Consider the following 27,326-nt stretch of genomic DNA (forward strand, 5'->3'; position numbering starts at 1 on the left):
TTATGGGAGCTCCAAGAATTATGGGAGTTAAATCTATGAGACTGGGGGTTGATTCCTCATAAGGCAGGTTATATCTCAACTGAGGACAGGTAGGACTCAAACTGATGGACAAGGATAGATATAGGGCATATCAGCCTGAATGAGCAACTTACCACATATATCTAACCAGCTTCATTTTCTTATGAATACATGCATGCTATATGAAAAGGGGAAGGTGAGAGGTGCCTGGGTGGCTCTGTCAGTTAAGTGTCTGACTCTTGATTTTGGCTCAGATCATGATCTCAGGATCGTGAGATCAAGCCCAAGTGGTGTTCCACGCTCAGTGAGGAGTCTGCTTGGGATTCCCTCCCTCTTCCTCTGCCCCTCCTCCCACTTGTGCTCTCTCTCTCTAAAATAAGTAAATCTTTTTTTTAAAAAAGAGAGAGAAGGAGAGGGTTGGCAGGCAGGTAATTTGTCTATATGCATGCTTATTTATCCTTTGCTAAGAATAAACTAAATCTAAAAGAAGGAGAACAAGTAAGCAAATTCACTAATTAGAATTATATTTATACTTAACATTTACTCAACGAACTACAACTTCTATCCTAACTAGGGTCATTGGTAGGTACTCCAAATTGATAGTGTGCAAAATTTTGTCAAGAATGCTAGACTCTTACAGATTTATATTCTTAGCCTAAACCATTGCTGAATATTATTTCCAAATATTTACATTTATAAACATAAGCCTGAGGCTCTTACTGGGTTAACAATGTTTGCTGTAACAGCCAGAGCTAGGGATATAAAGACTAGGCTATGCCCTATGGCAGCTCACTCAAATAGACTAATTCAACAACAAAAAGTAAAGTAGGGATTTGGCATTTGCTCTTTCTACCTTCAGGCTTTAACTGTGTATAAGTGCTCCTACAATAGTCCCGCTATTCTTCCCTTGTTAGTACCCTTACCTTCATAATTAAACTTCTATGTTCCACAGACTGACTAAAATTTGTGCCCATGTCAAATATAGTTGTGATTCCATCCTCACACAAATTCATCCAGTAATGATATTCCTCACGCCCAGGCAGTCGATCCCAAAATGTCCTGAAGGCTTCCCAAACAGCTTCCTGACACACTGGGAAACAGACAGAGAAGTATTTTATGGAAAATCAATGCACTTTGAGGTTCTCACAACAATCATGAATCTGTTTATTCAGATTCCCAAGATATTTGTCCATACTGTGCTTTCTGGAGGAGCATGGGAATGATTCTCAGTCAAAGCTCTTCTGTTGATACATGCCCAGTTTAAACTTTTCAGATATGAAGAGAATTTGGACTCCCCACTCCTTTCCCTTACAAATAGGCTCACGTCAAATAGGCAGGGTATTTTTCCCATCTTTTGGAAAAAAAAAAAAAATCCATGTTTATGTTTTATAAAAGTGGAGCAGATATTGAGAATACTTCAATAGGTGGAAGAGTAAACTGTGATACATCCATATGATGGAATATTATTCAGTGACAAAAAGAAATGAGGTTCCAAGCAATGAAAAGACACAGTGAATTCTTAGAAGCATATTTCTAAGTAAAGGAAGCCAATCTGAAAAAGCTATATACTATATGATTCCAATGATATGATATTCTGGAAAAGGCAAAATTATAAAAATTGTGAAAAGATCAGTTCCCAGGATTGTGGGGAGGGAGAGATAAAGACATGGAGCACAGTGATTTTTTTTAGGGCAAGGAAACCACTCCGTAGGACACTGTAATAGTGGATACATGTCATTATACATTTCTCAAAACCCATCAACTGTACAACACAATGAGCATAAACTGCACATAAACTATGAGCTTCAGGTAAGAATGATGTGTCAAGGGCACCTGGGTGGCTCAGTTGGTTAAGCAACTGCCTTCAGCTCAGGTCATGCTCCTGGAGTCCTGGGATCAATTCTCACATCAGGGCCCCTTCTCAGCAGGGAGTCTGATTTTCCTGCTGACCTCTCTCCTCTCATGCGTGCGCTCACTCTCTCTCTCTCTCATTTTCTCTCTCTCTCAAATAAATAAAAAAATCTTAAAAAAAAAAAAAAAAAAGAATGATGTGTCAAAGGGCTCCTGGGTGGCTCAGTCAGTTAAGTGTCTGCCTTCAGCTCAGGTCATGATCCCAGGGTCCTGGGATGGAGCCTCCCATCAGGGTCCTTGGTTGGTGGGGAGCCTGTTCTCCCTCTCCTCCCTGCTTGTGTTCCCTCTCGCTATCTCTGTCTCTCTCTCTCAAATAAATAAATAAAATCTTAAAAAAAAAAAAAAGAAGAATGGGTCAATATTGGCTCATCAATTGTAACAAATGTACTATATTAAATGTGTGTGTGGAAGAGTAACAGTATAGGTAACTCTCTGGACTTTCAGCTGAATTTTTCTGTAAACCTGAAAATTCTTTAAAAGTTAAAATCTGGGGTGCCTGGGTGGCTCAGTGGGTTAAGCCTCTGCCTTCGGCTCAGGTCATGATCGAGCCCCACATCGGGCTCTCTGCACAGTGGAGAACCTGTTTCCCCCTCTCTCTCTGCCTGCCTCTCTGCCAACTTGTGATCGCTGTTGAATAAATAAAAATCTTAAAAAAAAAAAGTTAAAATCTATTTAAAAAAAAAGGTCAGAGCAGAGAATAAACTGGTGATTGCCAGAGGGGTTGGGGATGAGGGGATGAATAAAATGGGTAAAGGGTAGTGAGATATACAGGGTTCCAATTATGAGATGAGTAAGTCACAGGAATAAAAGGAACAGTATAAGGAATACAGCCAATGGTATTTTAATAGCATTGTATGGTAACAAATGGTAGTGACACTTACAGTGAGCACAGCATAATGCAGAAACTTGTCTAATCACTATGTTGTACACCTGAAACTAATGTAACATTGTATGTCAATTATACTCTAAAGAAATTTTTTTAAAGATAAGAGAACTAAAAAAATAAAAATGATCTTCCAGAGAAAGGTACTGCTATATTAAAATAAAAAATAATTCAATCTATCTGCTAAATTATTCCAAAGGATCAAATCTGCAAAGGATGCTAAACAGGCTGTCTGCACATTTTGTATAGAACTAAGTGTATTGCTATCCTGCAGTCATTTCATTGACTAAATGCCAGACACTGTGGACAACAGACAGACTGAGATGGGAGAAAAGAGGAACAGAGTGCTGAGGGAGAAAGATCGATGCAAATGCATAGAGATCAAGACCATTATTTTTCGTCCCAAGAAAACTGAAGGTGTACCCAGTAGCATATTAAGGTGAAGCCCCTGAACTCACAGAGTCAGAAAGTCTAACAGAATTCTAGCCCTAGCCACACCATGTACTAGCTTCATAACCAGGGGTAACTTACCTAGCCACTCAAGGCTTCAATGTACTCATCTCTCTTATTTAACTAGATAAATCATTACTGCCTTACCTATCTACCTGTAAGAGTTTTATAAAGTCCTTAGTGCTACATGAATATTAGTGTTATCATCATAATGGATTCTTGTTGTCTCATAGTTTTTTGATAGAAGAAGATAGTCTAAGCCAAAAAAACAACAACAACAACAAAAAACTACACTTTAAGAAAGAGGAAAATATATGACTATTTAGAGTTCCTCTAACAGTTGATTTTTTAGGGTTAAAATGAAACTTTGGTTGCAAACTTAGTTTTCTCTTTCAGTGAACTAACTGCAAACTGCATCCTTATAACTGCTCTTCAGAACTTCTGATATTACAGAATTCAGAAGAATCCAGCCAAAGTTGACTGAGGCAGAGCTGACCACCTGTAGATTCAGAATTTTTCCCCGCTTCTTAAAAATTTCACATGAAAATTTAGTGCCCACCAGAAGACAATGCAAAGGTGAATGTCTCAATTGGCAAAATAAATAAATTTTTTGTTGTCACAAAAAATGAATGTCTATAAGGTCTAGTTATGAAAAAAGTGATTCAAAGAAATTATAAAAAATATTATAAGACTGAGTGTATATCTATAAAGGAAGAAAAATAAATCTCATTAATTTATTTAGAATATACACAAAAAATAATTTGAAATATGAAAGCTAATATTACAAAGTTCCTAAAAGAAAACACAGAGAATATGTATAACTTGAGGACAGGCAAAGATTTCATAGGACATAGAAAGCAACAACTACAAAAGAAAAAAAAAAGAAATTAGAATTTATCAAAACAACTACTCATCAAAGGTACTATTAATAAAAAATAGATAGGCAGGGGTGCCTGGGTGGCTCAGTCATTAAGCATCTGCCTTCAGCTCAAGTCATGATCCCAGAGTCCTGGGATTGAGCCCTGCTCAGCAGGAAGCCAGCTTTTCCCTCTCCCTCTGCTTGTGTCCCCTCTCTCGCTGTGTCTCTCTCCATCAAATAAATAAACAAAATCTTTAAAAAAAAAAAAAGAAATGGATAGGCAAGCCATACCTCTGGCAGAAAATATTCAAAATACATATATCTCCCACAGAACCAGTATTTAGGATATTTAAAGAATTTCTACAACTCTAATAAAAAGGCAAACAATCTAATTTTCAAAACATGTAAAAGACTGGAACAAACACTTTACAATGGAAGTATATGTATATGTGAAAAAGCGCTATCATTCACTTTCAGAAAAATGCAAATTAAAACATCCACACATGAATCACTAACATTAAGATGGTAGTATCACTAAACTGATCTACAGATCTAAAGCAAACCTATCTGAACACAGGTTGACTTCTTTATAGAAATTGACAAGCTAATTCTAAAATTCATATAGAATTACAATAAACCTAGAATAACTAAAATAATTTTGAAAAAGAACAAATAGATAAACTGGACTTTATCAAAAATCAAAAACTTTAGTACATAGAAGACACCATCAAGAAAGTGAAAAGACAAACCACAGAATAAGAAAAAATACTTTCGGGGCGCCTGGGTGGCTCAGTGGATTAAACCGCTGCCTTCGGCTCAGGTCATGATCTCAGGGTCCTGGGATCGAGTCCCGCATCGGGCTCTCTGCTTGGCAGGGTGCCTGCTTCCCTCTCTCTCTCTCTCTGCCTGCCTCTCCATCTACTTGTGATCTCTCTCTGTCAAATAAATAAATAAAATCTTTAAAAAAAGAAAAAATACTTTCAAATAATTTATTGATAAGAAACCTGTATCTAGAATATATAAGAATGGCTACAACTCAATAATTTTTTAAAAACTGAAAAAAGGAAGGATTCAAAGATATTTTTCAAAAGAAGATATTCAAATGACAAAAAGCAAATAAAAAGATGTTTAATGTTACTAATCATTAAAGAAATGCAAATCAAAACCAGGGAATACTATTTCACACATACTAGGATGGTGGTGATTTTTTTTTAAAGGAAAATCATAGTGCTAGCAAAGATAGAGAAATAAGAATCTCACCCACCACCGTTAGGAAATTGAGATGATACAGCTACTTTAGAAAGTACTACCTGGCAGTTCCTCATACAGTTAAACATAAAGTTACCATATAACCCAGAAATTCACTCGTAAGTATACACTTAAATAACTGAAAACATCCCAAATGCCCAACAACTGACGAATGGATAAATGAAATATGGTATAGCCATATAAGGAAATACTATTATTTGGCCATAAAAAATAAACCAGTAATGTATGCTACAACATGAATGAATGTTGAAAACATTATGCAAAGTGAAAGAAGTCAGTCACAAAAGACCACATATTATATTATCTCATTTATCTGAAATATCCTTAATAGATAACTCTACAGAAATAAAAAGCAGATTTGTGGTTGCTTAGGCCTCAGGAGAGGGACAGAGGAAATAAAGGGTAAGAGAGTGATGACTAAAGGGTATGAGGTTTCTTTTTGAGGTGATGAAAGGTTCTGAAAATCAGTGTGATAATGGTTGCATATTTCTGTGAACATATTAGAAAACCATTGAATTCTTTACATTAAATGGATGAATTGTATGGTATGTGAATATGTCTCAATAAAATTGTAAAAGTAATTCTTTCCAGAAAGGTAATATATCCTTAATTTATCCAATGGCTTTCCATTTGTGAGCTATCTGACAAGAATGTCCAATTAACAAACATGAAATATAGAATTCAGAATATGTACATTTAAATAGAGGAGGAGAACTGGGTGAGGACAGGGTTGGGGGGGTAGCCTGAACCCCTCATGCAGCTTAGAGAGAGAAAACCCACATAGGACACTGCAGCCAGTAGAGTGAAGAGTAAAATCAGCACATCCCAGGAAAAGAGGTACTAAGAAGGGCAAAACTTTACCAGACAATTGCCACACACTTTGCTATGGCCTAGAAGTAGACCTGTTCTGAAATCCCAACCTTGTTAAACAATTTTCATATCATCTTTAGTGACTGTTGAAGATTTTTGAGAAAACAGGTGATCTACAAATGCCTCTCTTGTGGCAAAGAAAACCTGCCCTGCAAACTGCTGGAAGAAAGCAAAATGTAATAGCAGTACTCTGAAGAAAGAAATGCTTGTATTTAATCTGTCTTTAATCCTGTTACTAGGACTTAGGCTGTGCATATTACCCAGTACATAGAAATCCAGTATGGAACAAAGTCTTTCTTTAAGGTATTTTCCTCTCAAAATCATGGTGCCCAAAGCATATGGAACATTTTGGTGCAATAAGGCAAGAAATAAAAGGCATATAAATTGGAAGATAAGAAGTAAAATTATCTTTATTTGCAAATAAAATAATAATCTATGTAGAAAACCTTAAGGAATACACAAAAAGCTACTAGAGCTAATAAGTGAATTTAGCAAGTTACAGAATAAAAGGTCAATATACAAAAAGCAGTTGTATGCCTATATACTAGCAAGGAATAATCAGAAATTAAAATAACATTAACAATGGCATGAAAAAAGTAAACTAAATCTGATAAAAAAGGATGTGTAAGACCAATACACTGAAAATTACAAAAAGCTGCCAAGAGAAATGGAAGAAGACCTAAATAAATGGAGGGATATACCACGTTCATAGATCAGAAGACTCACTATTGTTAAGATGACAATTCTTTCCAAATTGACTAACAGATTCAACTCAATTCCAATCAAAATTCCAGTAGCCCTTTTTGTATAAGTTGGCAAGCTGATTCTAATATTTATATGAAAAACAAAGGAACTCACATAACCAAGCAAATCTGAAAAAAAAGAACAAAGTTGAAGAACTTTCCCTATTAAAGACTTATTATAATCAAGACAGTATGGTATTGGCATAAAAATAGACAAAGAGATCAGTGGAAGAGAATGAAGACTACAGAAGTAGACCCACCATATACAGAAGATTGATTTCCAACAAATGTGCAAAGGCAAGAAAGGATAAATTTTTTATTGCCTCATGTTTGTATTTATTTATATATTTTTTGCATTTTCTTTTTTTATTTTTCATTATGTTCAGTTAGCCAACATATAGTACATCCTAAGTTTTTGTTGTAGTGTTCAATGATTCATTAGTTGCCTAAAACACCCAGGGCTCATCCCAACATTGGGTAATTTTTTTTTTAAGATTTTATTTATTTATTTAGAGAGAGTACATGAGCAGGGGGAGGGGCAGAGGGAGAGGGAGCGAGGGACTCTCAAGCAGACTCCATGCCCAGCATGGAGCCAGAGTGGAGCTCAATTCCATGAACCTGAAATCATGACCTGAGCTTAAATCAAGAGTCAGATGCTTACCTGAGCCACGCAGGTGCCCCAAGGATAATCTTTTTAAATAAGTGCTGCTGGAACAACTGGCTTAGCATATGCAAAAATTTAACTTTGATCCATATACACCATATATAAAAATTAACTCAAAGTAGATCATAGACCTAAATACAAAACCTAAAAATTATAAAATTTCTATAGGGAAAGATAGGAGAAAATACTTGTCACTTTGGGTTAAGCAAACTTAGATATAACACCAAAGGCAAGGATAATCCAAAAAAAAAAAAAAGATAAGTTGGACTTCATCAAAATTTAAAATTTTTCTTTGTCAAGAGACATTACTAAGAAAAAAAAAACCACACATTGGGTGAAACTATATGCAAAACATATATCTGACAAAGAACTTGTATTTAGAATACATTAAGAACTCTTACAATTCTATAAGACAAATGACCCAATCATTTGGGTTGTCACCAAAAAGGATACACAAATGGTGAATGAGTACATGAAAAAGGTGCTCAACATCATTAGCCATTAAGAAAATGTATATTAAAGCCACAGTAAGGTATCACTTCATATTCACTAGAATGGGTAAAGACTGACTATACCGAGTATTGCAAGAATGTGGAAAAACTGGAAATCTATTACATATTATGTGGTACAGCCACCTTGGAAAACATTTTAGAAATGTCACAAAAAGTTAAACATATAAGGCCCAGCCATTCCACTCCTATTAACCAATAGAAAGAAAACATATGTTCACACAAAAACTTAAACAGAAATGTTCGTAACAGATTTCTTTATAATCACCATTAGTTGAAAACAACTGAACTATCCCAAAATGTGATATATCCCTAAATAGAAGACTACTCAACAATAAAAGGTTACAAACAACTGATACACAAAAAGAATCATGGATGAGTCTCAAAGTAATTACACTGAGCCAGATAAAAAAGTGTACATATTTGATTACATTCATATATAAAAGTGTGGAAAATTCATAGTGATAAAAACCAGATTAGTGATTGCCTCAGTACCAGGATAAAGGAAGTACTAAGGGAGGGAGAGATTACAAAGGCAAATGAGAAAATATTTGGAGGTAACTGATAAATTCATTTTCTTAACTGCATGATGATTTCAAGGGTAAAAACATTTTCAAAACTAATCAAATAGTATAATTTAAATACACAGCTCATAATCCTTCAATGTATACATTAATAAAGCTGTATTTTAAAAGTGCAACTACAAGTGGAATTTTTTAAATGGGAGGATACTACTAACTGCATTCAATTCCAAGTACCCTCAATATCTGTTTAATTTTACAAATCATTAGGTTAAATGCAGTTGCTTCTTGCTTAAATGAAGATATTTTTCAAGTTTATTACACCAACTAGCAACTGAAGCCAGATACTCTATGAAGGAAAAATTGCTCAAACCATTAAATTGAATTAGCTTAGTTGAACACTGAATGATCTCTCCCTCTAAGTTCCAAACATTTTGTTCCAAGCGCATAATCTCAATTATATCTATAAAATCTCTTTACAACCTATGCTGATATATTCATTTTTTCTAATTTTCAAAAACACATTTACTCTTTACAAATGACAGTAATAACTGTACCAACATTGGTACCATCTTGATCTGCTTGTGCCAACGCTTTCAGCTCTGTGAGGTCCCTTTCCAATGATTCCATTCATAAGATCTGTATTTGAAAATCAATTATTTAGGAATGCTTTTCATTTTGTTGGCTTCTTTTTCAATAGTATCTCTTAAATTTATAAACATAAGAATTAAAAGATATAACCACAATTTTTTTTTTTTGCTGATCTGTTCCTATTTTTCCTTTTATTTTATTTAAATTCAATTAATTAACATATACTCTATTAATAGTTTCAGGGTAGAGTTCAGTGACTCATCAGTTTCATGTAACACCCAGCGCTCATTACATCAAGTACCTTCCTTAATGCCCATCCCCCAGTTACACCATCCCCCCACCCACCTCCCTTCCAGCAACCCTCACTTTGTTTCCTATAGTTAAGAGTCTCTTATAGTATCTCCTCTCTGATTTCATCTTTTATTTCTCCTGTCCTTCCCCTATGGCCCTCTGTTTTGTTTCTTAAAATTCCACATATGAGTGAAATCATATGACTATCTTCCTCTAACTTATTTCACTCCCTTAAGACTCTCTAGCTAGATCTACATTATTGTAAATAGTACGATTTCCTTTTTGATGGCTGAGCAATATTCAGTGTGTGTGTGTGTGTGTGTGTTGTGTGTGTGTGTGTGGTGTGTATCACATCTTCCTTATCCATTCATCTGTCCATGGACATCTGGGCTCTTTCCATAGTTTGGCTATTGTGGACATTGCTGCTATAAACACTGGGGTGCAGGTGTCCCTTTGGATCACTATGTTTGTACCCTATATCTAGCAGTGCAAATTCTGGGTCCTAGGTTATCTCTATTTTTAACTTTTTGAGGAACCTTCATACTCTTCCAGAAAGGTTGTACCAGCTTGCATTCCCACCAGCAGTGTAAGAGGGTTCCCCTTCTCCACATCCTTGCCAACATTTGTTGTTTCCTGACTTGATATAACCACATTTCTTTTTTTTTTAAGTAATTATATCAAGATGTTATTTATATATTTATTTATCTATCTATCTATCAGAGACAGAGCGCACTAGCAGGTGGAATGGCAGGCACAGGGAGAAGCCGAACAAGGAGCCTGATGTGGGACTTGATCCCAGGATCCCAGGGTCATGGCCTGAGCTGAAGGCAAACACTTAACCAACTGAGCCACCCAGACATCCCCATAACCACATTTCTTAAGTGGTTATTTCCTCTTCACTATATAACCAACAGCTATACAGATATTCTGATCTATTTATTTTAAAAGTAAAAATCTAGGAAGTAGAAATCATGTTTTGTTAAGTTATAAACTGTCATTCTCACTCATCTTCAGTCCTTTATTCTATTCCCACCCTCTTTAGAATTTGCCACTTCTGGCACATACCCCATACACAAAGGCACAGTCAATAGATTTCCATTAAAAAGGTAAAAGGAGGGGTGCCTGAGTGGCTCAGCAGTTGAAGCCTCTGCCTTCAGCTCAGGTCATGATCTCGGGGTCCTGGGATCGAGCCCCGCATCGGGCTCTCTGCTCTGCAGGGAGCCTGCTTCCTCCCCTCTCTCTGCCTGCCTCTCTGCCTACTTGGGATCTCTGTCTGTTAAATGAATGAATAAATAAATCTTAAAAAAAAAAAAAAAAAAGGTAAAAGGAGGGACGCCTGGATGGCTCAGTTGGTTAAGCCACTGCCTTCGGCTCAGGTCATGATCCCAGGGTCCTGGGATCGAGTCCCACATCGGGTTCCTCGGTGGGGAGCCTGCTTCTCTCTCTGCCTCTGCCTGCTTATGCACTGTCTCTCTCTCTCTCTCTCTCTCTCTCTGACAAATAAATAAATAAATAAATATTTTTTTTAAAAAGGTAAAAGGAAAGCTCACTACTTAGTAATGTTTGATAGTCCCAAATAAAATTAAGAGATATAAATACCTGCTTTTAAAAAGGTGCTAATAGAGTGACACTTTAATAAAAAAAAATTAAATATATAAATATATGTAATATCTGGTATTAATTTTTTTATTTTAAAAACAATTGCTTAGACAGTATTATGCTAAGTGAAATAAGTCAGTTAGACAAAGATAAATACTGCATGGTTTCACTCATATGTGGAATTTAAGGAACAAAACAAATGAGCAAAGGTTAAAATAGAAAGAGGCCAACCAAGAAACAGACTCTTGAGAGAACAAACTGAGGGCTGCTGGAGGGGAAGGGGGGGAATGAGTAGAATATGTGTTAGCGATTAAGGACTGCATGTGTTCTGATGAGCACCAGGTGCTGTATATAAATGTTGAATCACTCAAGTTGTGTGCTTGAAACTAATATTGCACTGTATTTGACTAACTGGAATTTAAATAAAAACTAAAAAATACTTTCTTTGAAAAAAATATATAAAAATAGAAAGACTTAAGGTTTGGTGAGCTAGGAGAAGTGAAAGGACAAGAGAGAGGAAAGTAAAAAAGAAGATAAAGGGGGCGCCTGGGTGGCTCAGTGGGTTAAGCCGCTGTCTTCGGCTAGGGTCATGATCTCAGGGTCCTGAGATCAAGCCCCGCATCGGGCTCCTTGCTCAGTGGGGAGCCTGCTTCTCTCTCTGCCTCTGCCTGCCTCTCTGCCTGCTTCTGCTCTCTCTCTCTCCTCTGTCAAATAAATAAATAAATAAATAAATAAATAAAATCTTTAAAAAAAAAAAAAAAAAGAAGATAAAGCAGCAGCTTAGACTGAAGATCCATATAGCCCAGGGCATGGAAAATACATGTCCAATAAACATTTGTTGAATAAATACATAAATGAGCAAGTCCGATTTCCCTGCCATCTAATCATCTACCTCTACTTTAGTTTGCTAGCATCACACCCATCTTATGGCTTTTTATTGTCTCCTGAGCAGCAAAAACTGAAGTGTGAGATTCCTTCGAAACTCAGAGACATACTATGGTCAATTAAGCTATTTGGTTAGTAAATACAGAACTTATACACATAATAAAAAACGATTTGATCAAGGATAATACTGTTTAGTTAAAAATAAAATCCTGGGTACAGTCAGTCAAGCATCCCACAGACTCTTTGTTTTGGCTCAGGTTGTGATCTCAGGGTCATGAGATCGAGCCTTGCTTGCATCAGGCTCCGGCTCAGTGTGGAGTCTATTTGAGACTATCTCTCCCTCTCCCTCTGCCAGTCCTCCCCCCAACCCCTCACCCCCACCTCTGCATGCTTGCTGTCTCTATCTCTAAAAAAAAAATAATAATAAAATCTTAATTATAAATAAATAAATAAAATCCTAGTTAATTGCTTTCAGGTCCATTGTGAGAAGTGCCATTATTTTAGACATGATAAGTTTAAGTATACCAACCAGAGACTTATCATCATGAATCTGCAGAATGTCTGGACTATAAAATATAGAAATTTATTATATTTTCATGTATATAAAGTAACTAATTACCCAAATAGGTAAGTATGCCATGGACAATACATCTTGCAGGTATATTTAAACAAATTACTGAATGATGAAGGAAAAATAATTAAATTTTCCAATAACATAAACTGGTATTTTTGACATGCTTAAAAGGCTTTAGCCGTTTCCACTCTTAAACTTTCCTCTGAATCTGTATAAATACTATACTTTCAGCAAGTCCCTTTCCCATAGCTAATACAAAGATAATATTTGGCTCAGTATCTGTCTAAATTATCACAGACTTTGAATTTTCACAAGATACAACACACATGTTAGAACTATGTTTGAATTGCATCATGAAGCCTCAAGGTTTAGATGCTCACTTACCTCGTACTTTAAAATATTTCACATGGTTTGCCACAGCCTCTGTCACACTTTCACCCGGACAGGTTTTCACACCATTAGGAAACAGAATAGATCGCCTTCTTCTCAGCAACCACTGTTTCTCAGTTTCTCTGTGGTCCAGAGGTAGTTTCCTTTCAGTAGAAGGAGAAGTGTCTGTGGATTCTGAGTCAGTCAGGAAAAAAGAAACCGCACTCTTGGGTTCTTGGATATCTAAAGACATGTAGGTTTGTGCTACAGAATGAAAGCATAGACAAGTCTTCTGATAATGAACAAAGATACAGTATGAAAGGTAACAAATAAAAACTGACTTTTGTGCCATATTTCAATTTTAAAGTCATGATCAGACTACAGACATGCATGCCTCAAGAGTGGAGGAGTGAGCTGTCAATTTTTTCTCCATCTAACTCCTACTCCTTTATTTCAAGATTCTTGGTTATTGAAATAACTATATATCCAATTGCGACACAAGAAATAAGAGGAAGTAAGTCCGAAGTAAAAATTACTAAAGAAAAAAAACAAAATTATTGGAGAGATTTTAAAGTTTAAATGAAGCAATAACAAAGACTAAATAATAGCATTTGATTCAATTTCTTACACAGTTGTATCAAATAATGTTATTTTTAAAGAGATAATACAAATATAAGGAAAAAATATATAGATTTTTAAATACCTGTTAATGATGTAAGGTTTCCTTCTATCACGACAAGTATCAAAATACCCAGAGAAATCTTCCCCAAATGAGGAAACATAATCATTTGGGCCAAAATCAAAGGAATGAGAAGAAACCAAAATCCTTAACCTGAACACCCGAAAAGAGTTGAAACTTCCAGTAACAAATTATTATAGGAAAGGTCTAACATTTAAGAGTTTATATTTGAGAACTGACAAACATTCCAAAACCATTATAAATTAGCTAAATAAAAATGGTGTCCTTTCAAAATACCTGTCACTTCTTTCCTGAAATAACCAGCACAGCTATGAAAGTGGAAGAGATAAGCTAATTAGAACAGATGGGGAGAGACAATTTCTTTATTCTAATCTACCCAGCTAAGCTCTTTACGGCTCTTTCTTTGCCTTTAACAAGGAGTCCACTTAAAAATACTCTTTCACGTATGTTTCATGGAGTTTTACAATTTTTATGAATCTAGTGGTTGGACATGACAGATTCACAAGTTCTCTGGGTTCTTCTAGGGTCTATGATTTGTTTTAAGATTCATTTATTTATTTATTTTGAGAGAGAGAGAGAGAGAGAGTGTGGGTGGGGTGGAGGCAGAGGGAGAGACAGTCTCGAGCAGAACTCCATGCTGAATGCAGAGCCCAACTTGGGGCCTGATCTCACCACCCTGAGCTCACAACCTGAGCCAAAACTAAGAGTCAGAAGTTCAACCAACTGCGACACTCAGGTGCCCCTAGGACTTATGATTTGTAAGCAAAAGATTTACAAGCCCAAACTGACTATACCTATCTACTTCAGAAATACAGAGCTAGGTACAAAACTACTCTAGCTAGTTTCCTGGAGGTATTTCTTTTCGGCATAGTTACTATCATGTAAATTTCTCTCCTTGATAAAAAATTTGAAAATCTGGGATGCCTGGGTGGCTGAGTTGGTTGTGTCTGCCTTCAGCCCAGGTCATGATCCCAGGGTCCTGGGATGGAGTCCCACATCATGCTCCTTGTTCAGAAGATAGCCAGCTTCTCCCTCTCCATACTGCTCCCTTTGCTTGTGCTCTGACAAGTAAATTAAATCTATTTAAAAAAAAGAAATTTGAAAATCTTTGGTTATAACCACTTAATGTCTTCTTCTGTATTTATAAAATGGGATAGGACTAATAAACCTAACCCATGATGGGCTATCGTGAGGATTAAGTTAGTAAATACACAGAAAATGCTTAGAATAGTGCCTGATACATACTAAGCATACAATAAAAATGATAGCCACATGATAACTGTGTTAGCTACTAAACATGAGACCCGGTGTGTTTATGTACATGAGGAACTCCTAGCCAAGAAAGGATATTTTTTACCACAATAGGACCAGATAAAATTCTTTGTATTAGGACAGTTGTTTTTATCAAATAAACCTAGTAGAAAGCAATTAAATTCATCAAAGTCCCTGGGAAAGCTAGGATTTACATCTTATGTCATGTACCTCTAGTGAAGTTTTGGGGGGGGGGGGGGGCGGGGACTGTTTGGTAAAGATCTAAAGCACATTTCTCTTGAGAATCCTAAAGTAGTCCTGACCCCAATTTCTTCAGCCTCCAAAAGGGATGCACTCAGTTGTAAGAGAAGAGACCAGCTGGGTGAGTGTAGACCATACCAGCATAAGGAAGCCTGATACCCACAAAAGCCTGTCTTTTAATGGCCTCTAGGCAAAGTTTCCAAATTTCTCCAAGGACAAGTTCAGTTACAAGAGACTCTGTAGAAGGAAGGAAAAAGCATATGTTTTCCAATACCATTTTATATACTTCTGGTCAAGCAGGCTTTCAAAGTATCCATGTCTACTCACAGTTCTCCCAGACCAGGCATAGTTCAACAATTAGAGGTCATTTTCACAATTAAAAAAAATATTGAATACAAATGACATTTTACATTTATTTTAGCCCAGTACATTTCTAAAGAAACACTAGTGATAAGAAATAAAACCCAAGATAATTTGCTATGAAGAAAAGGCTTAAGCTTGGTGTTAAGCCAAAAGCAATTACAGCATAAGTGAATAATTTTATATGATTAAAAAGTAGGTGACACTGGAAAGATGAGGACAGCACATAGATTGGAACCAGATCAGAAAGGGCTCTCTGTGAGCCCTTTTTTTCCCCATAACATAAAAAGAAAACAAGCTGATTATAAGAGGCATTAAACTTTTTCTAAGTCTTACTTAGATAGGAGTCAAACAAACAAAAAAAAAGCTACTCCTTTTTTTAATCCCAAGAGTTGTAAATTAAAAGTAGTATTATCTTCTCTGGAAAGACTTTCCCTGTCCAGTGACAACCCTCTTACTATCTTTCTACCACTTCTCACTAACACACACACACACACACACACACACACACAACTAGGATGAACTCTCTCCTGAGCTCCCAAGAAAGTCTATTACAGTTTTTGCCAGGAATATTAAAACTATTCATATGTCCATTTCTCCCAATAGACTATAAATGACTCAATAACAAAAGCTGCGGTTCATTTTTTTGTACCTAGCAAATTGCCTACTAATAGATGCTCTAAAAATGTTTCCTGAATCAACAAATTAACTATATGCCTGTTAAAGAAGAAAGAAAAATTAATCTAAGCATCAGTTATATGATATGAACTGGAAATCATAAATTTGAAAATTTATTTCTAAGAATGGCTCATGTTTCTTAAGAAAAGAATATTATGCCTTGATTTAATGAATTGGAAACATGTTTAATATAAAATGTTGAAAATCAACGCATCATTTCCACATGAATTTAGGAAAATGAATTTTAAACAATCTTCAAAACATGATAAAGGACAGTGGTACCTTTGAAAAACATACAAACAAAAAGTTAAGAAGTCACAAGAAGATGTATTACCTACTTGCTTTCCCAAAATTGTATGAAATAATTAATAGTCTTTTTAAAAAGTCCCCTCCCATATACACACAAGTTGGGAATGAAAACATGTAATTATAACCATCTTTATAAGAAATCTCCAAAAGACAAATATCTTTAACAATATAAAGATGATGACAAGATTAACAAAAACTCAAAAACACTGAGGCTTAACTGACAAATTCAAATTCACATGATTTTGAAATAAAATGTTCCAACTTTTAGCTTTATCTTAAATTGCCTTTCCTTCACTGCTTTATATACAGTTAACAATATAAATCCAAGAGATGCTTAAAACAGAAGATCAAAATAACTCTTAGAAAACATGTTTCTTTTCTGAGAAAATACAGTATCATTGTCCCCTCAAAATTTTCCTGATAACATCAAAAGCTTGTGAAGTCTTTAACCATGTAATACCACCATCATCACATGAATTCAAAACTGTTACCTGAACATTAAATAAAAACTTAAGCTCCATGGGGATCATAGGTCTCTAAAAACTATAATTTAAAAATATAAAAGCAATTCTAGCAATCTGGCTTTTGCAGATGAATACTGGGTAAACAGAGTTATAAAATTATATATTTAGTTCTAACAATTAATAAATAAGATTTTGAGGGTATTTTTAATTAAAGTTATGAGGACACCAATTTTATCTTCTACACTTACAGAAACTTTATACATACATTCTAAGATATCAGAATAGGATAGAAGTCAATATTGATAAAGCTATACCTCAAATAAACTAATTGAGCTACATATGTAATTTTTACAAATCTGTTTTGGACAGTTAAAATTTTTTTGTTCCAAATTTCATTCTGAATGAATGAACTAAATTCTCAGATCCCCACATATGACATCAAAAGAAAAAGAGAACATATAACAATTTACAGCAGAGTAACGGTTCCATTTAGCAATTGAGAAAAATAAGCTGCGCTTTGAAAGAGTCAATTTTTATCATCTTCCTAACATCGTGTCTTCTTTTACACTATACAGAAGGGATGCCGTAAATGGCATTTTCTGAAGCCTTAATACTAAATTCTTCTTTAAAAAAATACACAGTATTCATACTGCATGCTTGAGCTGCAAAGAAGAGAATTACAATATAATGTGACTTGTCAACAAACTTGACAAGCACTGGGGCTGGCACCAGGGAGGACCTAACTCCCCTCAACTCCCAGTTACATGGAAGTACAGATCACATAGTTTTATTATCTACAAAAACATTCCCACATTTAGATATGCTATTGCATAATCAGAAACATTTAATCAGAAAAATATCAAATATTTATGAAATTTTAATTTCTATCTAGTAAGTTTATCTATACCACCCCCATTTTCCACTGCATCTATGAGATCTCAACAATCTAATAATATATCTTATATATTTTAGATACTGTTCAATGACTTTTAAAACTACCACAAGTTATTTTCTTCTCTGTGAGCTGACTAACACAAATGCTGATAAGCGGCTTTCCAGTAATCTTATAGAACATCTGTGTCATGTTTGTACAGATTAACTAGCTACTGCTGCCCTTCTGTTGCTGTAAATGAAGTTTCAAAATGAGCTCTCGAATATCCTCCCGTTTGGTCTTTATTACATGACGAGGAAACCATTTCTCCAAATGAATTGGAAGCTCAAAATTAACAATAGGATCCTAATGAAAGAAAAGAAAGAATGCAATCACTTTAGCAGTACAATTTAAATTTGTTTTTATTTCATTTTACAAGAAATGAGAAATTGCTAGCTTTTTAAAATAACGGCTTTACTGAGATATAATTCATATAATATATAATTCACCTAAACTTATGTATTACCATTCCTCCCCAACTATATGAAAAGTTCTAACTGTATACTATAATCCTTATGTGCTAAAAGTGCATTCAGTACTAGTCAAAAATACTCTACTCCTATACCAATTTTCATAACACCACACCAAAAAATGGGGCTGGCTGCCAGGACAACCAACAATGCAATTAGAGGGCTAGAACTTCCAGTCTCAACTCCCCGGCCTACAGATAGTGGAGAGGGGCTTCACAAATAATGCTGGTAATGACTGAAGTAATGAGTGGACAGTTTAAAAAGCAAAGAGTGATTCCTTGCTTTTAAAATTTCTTCCTTAATACAGCTACTTATAGTATCACTGATGAGCTAGAAAGTTTAACACTCATGCTTATTATTGTATTTATCTAGCTTATGGTTTTCTGAGCTTCTTGAGTATATGGGTCTTCTACTTTTTTTAAAAGATTTTATTTGTTTATTTGAGAGAGAGAATGAGTGCTTGCACAGAAGGAGAGTGAGGGGAAGAGTGAGGGGGAGAAGCAGACATCCTGCTGAGCAAGGAGCCTGTCGCAAGACTCAATCACAGGACCCTAAAATCATGACCTGAGCAGAAGGCAGACGCTTAACCAATTGAGCCACCCAGGTGCCCCAATATATGGGCCGTTTAGTTTTGAAATTTTTTCTTCAAATTTTTGTCTGCCTTTCTCTCTTTCCCAACCTAATCCTTCTGGAACTCTAATTACATGTAAATTACACTTTTTGACCTGTATCACACTTGTCTCTTATATTCTGTTCTTTACGTTCTTTTTTTTTCTCTTTGAAATATAGTGGAATTCCTTCCATTGCCCTTTTTTTTTTAAAGTTCTAATCCTGTCTTCAGCTGCATCCAAGTCTGCTACTAAACCCAACTAATAAGTTCGTTTTACTTTTTCTTCTAAGTTTTTATTTATATTCTCCTTAGTTAACATACAGTGTAATATTAGTTTCAGGTGCAGGATTTAGTGATTTACCACATATATACAACACCCAATGCTCATCACAGAAATGCCAGTAAGTTCTTAATTTCAGATATATTATTCTGCATTTTCAGCTCTAGATATCCACTTGATTTTTTAGTAGATTCCATCTCTACCCATTTTGTTCATCTTTGTTTTCTCTAACACATTATTCAAACCATTTTAAAATTCTTCTCTGTTAATTAACACCAATATCTGGATTATATGTGGATTAATTATTTTCTTTCTTGATTAACTGTAATATTTTCTTGCTCACCCAGTAATTTGTGATTATATCCTACTAATTGTGAATTAAAATATTTATTTACATCTTTACATACCTTAAAAAAGCTCTCCACATATTGCAGTAAATATACTCCACAGTCACTGCTATTATCTTGTTTGGGAACTTTGGGGCATAGGTCCACCATGTTTGTTTTGCTGAATTCACGATGAGTTTTTCGTTTAACTTCCCATTCTACCTCTAAATACCTTGAATCATCAAAAAGTAGAGTGATTCTAGTAGAAATCCCTTTACTATTACTATTCAACACAAAGACAGAAAAACATTTGCTGCCAGATGTGTTGCCTCAAGTCAAATTTCCAAATTTAACAGTACAAGTGTTTTAAGGCTTTAAGTGTTACTACTTAAAATCATCTGAGTTTCAGACTAAAATCTAGACTTTTTTCAATAACTCAACTTCATAACTCATATATATAAACTCATTTATATTATGAAGTAAACTGATAAATTATTTTAAAAGTTTAGCTGGTAGCTATTTCCAGATTCTATAATAAATTACAAAATTATACACACACACACACACACACACAAGTAATAAAAATATGAAAAAGTTATTTTTTCTAAAATGATACTTTTGATAATCACTAATATCTGCAATGTTCCTTTGTAAAATTATACTTATTTTTCAGTTACAAATACAAATTCTGAATTTTCTTTCAATATATATAAGTTAATATTTGAGAAATATTAATTCTTGAATATTAACATACATGGGGATATATATGATTGATTATATTTGTAGACTTCATCTAAATACATAGTAAAATATAATTCATGGCATAATCTTTTCAGTAATTCTTACAGTAACTTCAAAATTATTGAGATTTTAGGTAACAGAATGAGGGTAAAATTGTCATTACTTACTCTCGTAAATTCTGAACTGTGTTTTGTATAGAAGCAGCCTTCAAGGAATCTAGTATGAGAATGCATGGCCTATGAAAAGCAAAAAAAGAAATCAAGGTGTACATATCTGTATATGGAGTAAATTTAAATATCTGAAAAAACTATTATTACAGCATGTACCTACCTTTTACACATTTTCTTTGGTACTGATGGATTTGTCTCGGTACTCTGAAATAATAGGCATTTTTATGACTTTACAATTAAAACCAATTTGAATAAATTAATATGCAGTTACTCTTTAAAATGTTTGAAATACTCTGAAATTCAAATTTCAAGTAAGAGCTCTTTTCATCATCTAAAGTGAGCCAACGTCATTTTTTTCAGAAATTCACTGATTTATGTTCTTACACTGGTGAGAGTATCTTATATATACACTTTTACATGTGGCCTCAAGAAGTTATGGCACTTTAACATAGCCTAAAAACAACCTAGAATTCTAACTACTTCTATTCAGAGTCACCATCTTAAGCAAAGATAAACAAGTTAATTTAATCTACCCTTATCTACATTTTCTAACTCAACATATGCTGTCGGTGGAGACAAATTTGAGAAACAACAGATCAAACTTCAAGCAGATTTCTTTAATGAAAAACTTCTCAGTACCCTTATTATTCTAATGTAACAGTGAATCTTTAAGAGAGGACTAAGACACAGGATTTACCCAACTTAACTGACCTTATAATCCTTTTATCATAATCTGCATCTTAGAACAAGTGTTCCCAGGAACCTAATTTAGAAGCCTGTTTCTTCCTTCTTCTTTTTTTTAAGATTTTATTTATTTATTTGAGGGAAAGAGAGAGACTGTGGGGAGGTGAGGGAAAAAGGAAGGGCTTGATCCCAAGCACTCTGGGATTGTGACCAGAGCCGAAGGTAGATGCTTAACCAACTGAGCCACCCAGTCACTCCTGGGAAGTCTGTTTCTATAAGAGAGAAGAAACTCCCCAATCATGTCACTGTTACAGCAGAAAAGGAAACTTCCTTTCTTCTGCCCACCCTATACCAGTAAGGGTAAAGAAATAAGCCTATGCCAGGATAGCAAGGCTGCTGCTCTCTGTACCTACCAAAAAAAAAAAAAAAAAAAAAAAGTCACTAGGTGGTTACTTTGGTCAATTAAGACACCAAAACTAGACCATGCATGCCAGTTTGGAGGACTATAAAAGAAAAGTTAACAAAACACAAAAATGTGGAGCCTAAACAACATACGACTAAACAACCAATGGGACAACAAAGCAATCAAAGAGGAAATCAAAAAAATACATGGAGACAAATGAAAATGAAAACAAAACAGTCCAAAATCTTTGGGATGCTACAAAAGCAGTTCTAAGAAGTTAGTTTATAGCAATATAGGCCTACCTCAAATAAACAAAAATTTCAAATAAACAATCTAACTTTACACCTAAAGAAACTAGAAAAGAAAGATCTAACAAAGCCCAAAGCTAGAAGGAAAGAAATAATAAAGATCAGGGTGGAAATGAATTAAATTAAACCTAAAAAGAAAAACAACAGAAAAGATTAATGAAACCAAGAGCTGGGTCTTTGAAAATATAAACAAAATAATAAACCTTTACCCAGAATCATCAAGAAAAAAGAAAGATGATTCAAATAAAATCAGAAATGAAAGATGAGAAGTAACAACACCCAATAAATATGAAGGATTATGAAAACTTACATGCCAATAAATTGGAAAACCTACAAGAAATGAATTCCCAGAAAGACACAATCTTCTGATACTGAATCAGAAAGAAATAGAAAATCTGAACAGACCAATTACTAGTAATGAAACTAAATCAGTAATCAAAAAACAATAAAAAAGTTGATGACCAGATAAATTCATAGATGATTCTACCGAACATTTAAGAAGAGTTAGGGGCTCCTGGGTGGCTTGGTCAGTTAAACAATCAACTCTTGGTTTCAGCACAGGTCATGATCTCAGGATCATGAGATCAAGCCCCACATTGGGTTCTACACTCAGTGTGGAGTCTGCTTATCCTTCTCCTTCTGCTCCTCTCCCTGCTTGCTCTCTTTCTCAAAAATAAATAAATAATTTTTAAAAAATAAAGAAGAGTTAGTATCTATTCTCCTCAAACTATCCCAAAAAAATAGAAGGAAAGCTTCCAAACTCATTCTATGAGGCTAGCATTACTCTGATTCTGAAACCAAAGACACCACAAAAAAAGAAAACTACAAGCCAATATTTCTGATGAATACAGATGCAAAAATCATCAACAAAATACTAACTGAATTTAACACTACATTAAAAGAGTCATTCACCTTAATTAAGTGGGATTTATTCCAGTTATGCAAGGATGGTTCAGTATCCACAAATCAACCAACCAAGATAACACATCCCTCTAACAAATTAAAGGATAAAAACCATATGATCATCTTAATAGATGTGGAAAAAGCACTGGACAAAATTCAACATCCACTCATGGTGAACACTCTTCATGATGAACACTCTCAACAAAGTGGGCTTAGAGGGAACATAGCTCAACAACATCATAAAGTTCATGTATGACGGCCCATAGCTAACATCATACTTATGGGGAAATGCTAAAAGCTTCTCCTCTAAGACCAGGAACAACGATGCCCATTCTCACCACTTTTATTCAACAATCAGACAAGAAGAGAAATAAAAAGCAACCAAACTGGTAAGGTAGAAGTAAAACTGTCACTATATGCAGAGGACACACCATATACAGAAAACCGTTAAGATGTACCAAAAAACTATTAGAATTCATAAATGAAGAGTAAAGTTGCAGGATACAAAATTAATATACAGAAATTTGTGCATTTCTATACACTAATATCAAAATAGCAGAAATAGAAACTAAGAAAACAACCCATTTACAATTATACCAAAACACATACGCACAAAAATCTAGGAACAAACAACCTCACAGGTGAAAGATCGATACTCTAAAAATGTAAAATACTGATGAAAGATACTGAAGACAAATAAACAAATGGAAAGACATAACATGTTCACGGATCTGGAGAATCAACGTTGTTAAAATGTCCATACCACACAAAGTACTCTACAGATTCAATGCAATCCCTATCAAAATACCAGTATTATTTTTCAAAGAACTAGTAAAAATAATCCTAAAATGTGTATGGAGCCACAAAAGATCCCAAATAGTCAAAGCAATCTTGAGAAAGAAGAACAAAGTTGGAGGTATCTTAACCTCAGATTTCAAGCTATACTACAAAGATACAGTGATCAAAACATTATAGTCCTGCCACAGAAGAGACACACAGATAAATGGAATAGGATAGAGAGCCCAGGAATAAACCCACACCTACATGGTCAATTAATCTACAACAAAGAAGGCAAGAATATACAATGGGCAAAAGATAGCCTCTTCAATTAAATGGTGTCAAAAAAATTGGACAGCTATGTGCAAAAGAATGAATCTGGATCACTTTCTTACACCATACACAAAATTCAACTCAAAATTAAGGACCTAAATGTGAGACCTGAAACCATAAACCTACTTCAAGAAAACATAGGCAGTACTCTTGGACATCAGCCTTAGCAACATTTTTTGAGATCTGTCTCCTTAAGCAAGGGAAACCAAAACAAAAATATACTATTGGGACTACATCAAAACAAAAAGCTTTTGCACAGCAAAAGAAACCATCCACAAAATGAAAAGGCAACCTAATGAATGTGAGAAGATATTTGCCAAAGCTAGATCTGATAAGGGTTAATTTCCAAAATACATAGAGAGCTTATACAATTTAACACACATACTTAAGTCCAATTAAAGATGGGCAAAGGATCTGAATAGACATTAAGACCTACAGATGGCCAACAAACACACGAAAAAATTTCAACATCACTAATCATCAGGGAAATGTAAATTAAAACCACAATGAAATACTACCTCATACCTGCCAGAAGGGACTAAATCAAAAAGACAAAAAATAACAAGTGTTGGTGAGAATGTGAATAAAAAGAAATCTGCATAAACTGCTGGTGAGAATGTAAATTGGTTTTCTACAGCCACTGTGAAAAACAATACAGAGTTTCCTCAAAAAATTAAAAAGAGAAATACCATACGACCCAATAATTCTACCACTTGGTGTTTACCCAAAGAAAGTGAAAACACTTATTTGAAAAGATATGTGCACCATAATGTATACTGCAGTATTATTTACAATAGCCAAGATATGAAAGCAGTCCAAGTGCCCATCAACAGATGAATGGATAAAGAAGATGTACACACACACATACACACACACACACAGAGGAGTATTAGAAATAAAAAAGAATGAAAGTTTGTTATTGGCGATGATGTGGAGGGAGCTAGAGGCTATTACGCTAAGTGAAATACGTCAGATTGAGAAAGACAAATACCATAAGATTTCACTCAAATGTGAAATCTAAAAAAACAAATTAATAAACAAACAAAAAGCAGAATCAGACCTATAAATACAGAGAACAAACTGATGGTTGCCAGAGGGGAGGAGCATCAGGGGATGGGCAAAATGGGTGAAGGGGGAGTGAGAGAGTCAGGCTTCAGTTATGGAATAAATAATCACAGGTATAAAAGTCACAGCATAAGGAATATGGTCAGTGACAGTGCAATAGCACTATATGGTGACAGATGGTGGCTACGCCTGCAGTAAATGTAGCATAACATTTAAAATTGTCAAATCACTATGTTGTACATCTGAAACTAATGTAGTACCGTATGTCAAACTACACTAGAAAATAATTTTTAAATATGTACATTTTATATATAATATATATAAATATATATGAAATATATATACATTTATATATATTTAGGTTTAGATTACTAATTACACTAGCTTAAAAAAATGCTGACATGATGAAGAATGAAAGTACATCTGAAGGTGCGCCTGGGTGGCTCAGATGGTGGGAATCTGCCTTTGGCTCTGGTCATGATCTCCAGGTCCTGGGATCGAGCCCCACATCAAGCTCCTGGCTGGCTCAGTGGGGACCCTACTTCTCCCTCTTCCTCTCTCTGTCTCTCTCTCAAATGAATAAATTAAAAAAAAAAAAAAAACTTAAAAAAATACTCTGAAAAGGAACCAACCAAAATGAACTAATAAATTACTGAATAAACAAATAAAAAAAGTTAAAGTAAGCTACACAAATGCAAGAAGAATGATAATTTCTCTTATTCTGTTTCCTATCCCCATAAAATATATCAAAGAACCATAAAACAACACATTTATTATGGTCCAACAATATCCATCATATATGATACTACATGTGGAAAACCCAAAGACTCCACTCCAAAACTGCTAGAACTTGTACAGGAATTCAGTGAAGTGTCAGGATATAAAATCAGTGCACAGAAATCAGTTGCATTTCTTTACACCAACAACAAGACAGAAGAAAGAGAAATTAAGGAGTCACTCCCATTTACAAGTGCACCCAAAACCATAAGATACCTAGGAATAAACCTAACCAAAGAGGCTAAGAATCTATACTCAGAAAACTATAAAGTACTCATGAAAGAAATTGAGGAAGTCACAAAGAAATGGAAAAGTGTTCCATGTTCCTGGACTAGAAGAACAAATATTGTGAAAATGTCTATGCTACCTAAAGCAATCTACACATTTACTGCAATCCCTATCAAAATCCCATCCATTTTTTTCAAAGAAATGGAACAAATAATCCTAAAATTTATATGGAACCAGAAAAGAACTAGAATAACCAGAGAAATATTGAAAAAGAAAGCCAAAGTTGGTGGCATCACAATTCCAGACTTCAAGCTCTATTACAAAGCTGTCATCATCAAAACAGTATGGTACTGGCATAAAACAGACACATAGACCAATGGAACAGAATAGAGAGCCCAGAAATAGACCCTCAACTCTAAGGTCAACTAATCTTCGACAAAGCAGAAAAAATGTCCAATGGAAAAAAGACAGTCTCTTCAACAAATCGTGTTGGGAAAATTGAACAGCCACATGCAGAAAAATGAAATTGGACCATTTCCTTATACCACACATGAAAATAGACTCAAAATGGATGAAAGACCTCAATGTGAGAAAGGAATCCATCAAAATCCTTGAGGAGAACACAGGCAGCAGCTTCTTCGACCTCCGCCATAGCAACTTCTTCCTAGGAACATCACCAAAGGCAAGAGAAGCAAAGGCAAAATGAACTATTGGGATTTCATCAAGATCAAAAGCTTTTGCACAGCAAAGGAAACAGTTAACAAAACCAAAAGACAACTCACAGAATGGGAGAAGATATTTGCAAAAGACATATCAGATAAAGGGCTCTTGTCCAAAATCTATAAAGAGCTTAGCAAACTCAACATCCAAAGAACAAATAATCTAATCAAGAAATGGGCATAAGACATGAACAGACATTTCTGCAAAGAAGACATCCAGATGGCCAACAGACACATGAAAAAATGCTCCACATCACTTGGCATCAGGGAAATACAAATCAAAACCACAATGAGATACCACCTCACACCAGTCAGAATGGCTAAAATTAACAAGTCAGGAAATGACAGATGCTGGCAAGGATGCAGAGAAAGGGGAACCCTCCTACACTGTTGGTGGGAATGCAAGCTGGTGCAGCCACTCTGCAAAACAGCATGGAGATTCCTCAAAAAGTTGAAAATAGAGCTACCCTACGACCCAGCAATTGCACTAGTGGGTATTTACCCTAAAGATACAAACATAGTGATCCAGAGGGGCACGTGCACCCGAATGTTTATAGCAGCAATGTCCACAA

At 35.0% G+C, this 27,326-nt stretch overlaps 2 protein-coding genes across 6 annotated transcripts in view; both read right to left on the bottom strand.

The window, feature by feature from the left end:
• IMPG2 (interphotoreceptor matrix proteoglycan 2) overlaps positions 1–13,357 on the bottom strand; it is a 93,135-nt gene extending 79,778 nt beyond the window's left edge. The window contains 2 exon segments of the mRNA XM_047723312.1: positions 942–1,108; positions 13,022–13,357. Coding sequence (XP_047579268.1) covers positions 942–1,108; positions 13,022–13,259 — 405 coding nt within the window. The 5' untranslated portion in view covers positions 13,260–13,357.
• Positions 13,358–16,420: 3,063 nt separating this feature from the next.
• SENP7 (SUMO specific peptidase 7) overlaps positions 16,421–27,326 on the bottom strand; it is a 170,474-nt gene continuing 159,568 nt past the window's right edge. For all 5 annotated transcript variants that reach the window (XM_047723354.1, XM_047723348.1, XM_047723340.1 and 2 more), the window contains 4 exons: positions 20,718–20,761; positions 20,555–20,623; positions 19,728–19,878; positions 16,421–18,266 (listed from right to left, as the gene is read on the bottom strand). In XM_047723354.1, the coding sequence (XP_047579310.1) occupies positions 18,129–18,266; positions 19,728–19,878; positions 20,555–20,623; positions 20,718–20,761 (402 nt within the window). In that variant the 3' untranslated portion in view covers positions 16,421–18,128. The remainder of the gene's footprint in view (positions 18,267–19,727; positions 19,879–20,554; positions 20,624–20,717; positions 20,762–27,326) is intronic.

This window comes from Lutra lutra, chromosome 1 (genome assembly GCF_902655055.1).
Source record: "Lutra lutra chromosome 1, mLutLut1.2, whole genome shotgun sequence".
NCBI lineage: Eukaryota > Metazoa > Chordata > Mammalia > Carnivora > Mustelidae > Lutra > Lutra lutra.